Here is a 1,546-nt window from a genome sequence, read left to right as displayed (position 1 = left end):
CACACACACACACACACACACACACACACAAACACACATACATACATGCACACACACTCACACACATTGTCTCCTCCTTTCTCTTTCTCTCTCTTGCTAACTTCTAATCGAGATGTGAAATGTCTGTAACATTTAAAATTGTTTATTCTAAACAAAACCCACCCAAACATGTGTTCCACCCTTCCCCCTCCCGGGGCAGTGCCACTGACTGAAGTGTCTTTAGGCCATTCCCAAAGGGGGACATTTCTCGTTCATGCATAGTAGAATTGTAAATGGGCTGATTCATCTACATGTATTTCACGCTCATAACCGTGTCTGATCTACTACAGGGAACTGCTGTTTCTTCTTTCCTATTAATTGTCATTTCCCTCTACTTCTTTTGTATGTTTGTCACACTCTTGTGGCCCACTATTTCCGGGGTGCCTTGACAGTCGAAGCAGACGTTGTGCTGTTGAAGTTGGTTAAAGCTAGAGAGGTGAGCAGAATAAGTCTGATTCCCTGTAAAGACTTCTCAGTTGACATCCACCCCTTGGTGCTCATATGACCTTATGCAGTTACGAGCGCCGTGAAACCTCTACAAAAACTTTTTCAAAAAGCATGTGTTCATTCAAAGTGGTTAAGTTGCAGTACTATAGCCTAGGCTAATAATACAACCTATTGGTGTTCATTTGGTATCGATGTCGAGTGATGGCGTCACTGATTACCCGAACATCCGCGAATACCGGATGCGGTTATTTCAAAACAAGGCCCGGCACAGCCAACAAAAAGCAACACGGGTACTCTCAGACTCTGACTCAAGAAAAACGACGCGCCACAACTTCTTCGGGCCTCGTTTCTAATTCTAGACCAAATTTCCTCATACACTGGAGCACGCTTTTCTAAATATAGGATGCAAGTAGTTTAAAAGGTTGGCGCTCAAAGAGATCAGCAGTGCCCAAGGACGTACAACAAAAACCTGCTTGCTAGTGCCTCACTCTGACCGTTTTATTCTTGCTCGCAGTCGCGTTAAGTAAAGGTTGGCACGCGCTGCAAAGTGTCTCATTTTAGCTCGCAGTCTCGGTGATAAACGCAAGATCTAGATCTATTTATCTAGATCACCTGCAGGTGACCATCCCCGGAATCTCACAACTGCCAGGAGGAATTCAGGAATTGTGTTATTTAAAAGGAAAAAAGCCTCCTCACACAGACCACCTCAACGTTCCACATACGTGACAATCGAAAATGGAGAAAGCCTGCGCACGTTCATTTCTTACCTTGACTGCTCTCGTCTTTGTGGGTAAGCTGGCGTATCTTCTATTTGTTAAAAGTATTTTTTTAAATTTGTAAGCGTTTTACTGTACTATTTGCAACGCAATTAGGTTATAGATCTATAAGTGCCGAAGATTAGGTGTAACAAGAGAGTAACAAATACATACAAGGAGGAGAGATAAGGACAAAGTTTGATAAGGAAAAAAGGAGCAAGCCACACCAGAGCACCCGTCAATAACCGGTTTTCTATTCTTCTTCCTGGATGTGTGTGTGTGTGTGTGTGTGTGTGTGTGTGTGT

The 1,546-nt window shown here is 43.3% G+C and overlaps 1 protein-coding gene across 1 annotated transcript in view; it reads left to right on the top strand.

The window, feature by feature from the left end:
- The first annotated feature begins 702 nt into the window (after positions 1-702).
- Positions 703-1,546, top strand: part of LOC101849461 — a 5,668-nt gene continuing 4,824 nt past the window's right edge. The window contains exon 1 of the mRNA XM_005098831.3: positions 703-1,276. Within this exon, the coding sequence (XP_005098888.1) occupies positions 1,222-1,276 (55 nt within the window). The 5' untranslated portion in view covers positions 703-1,221. The remainder of the gene's footprint in view (positions 1,277-1,546) is intronic.

The sequence above is a fragment of the Aplysia californica genome, unplaced genomic scaffold, assembly GCF_000002075.1.
Source record: "Aplysia californica isolate F4 #8 unplaced genomic scaffold, AplCal3.0 scaffold00194, whole genome shotgun sequence".
Classification (NCBI taxonomy): domain Eukaryota; kingdom Metazoa; phylum Mollusca; class Gastropoda; order Aplysiida; family Aplysiidae; genus Aplysia; species Aplysia californica.
This window is presented reverse-complemented; position numbering and strand designations above follow the sequence as displayed.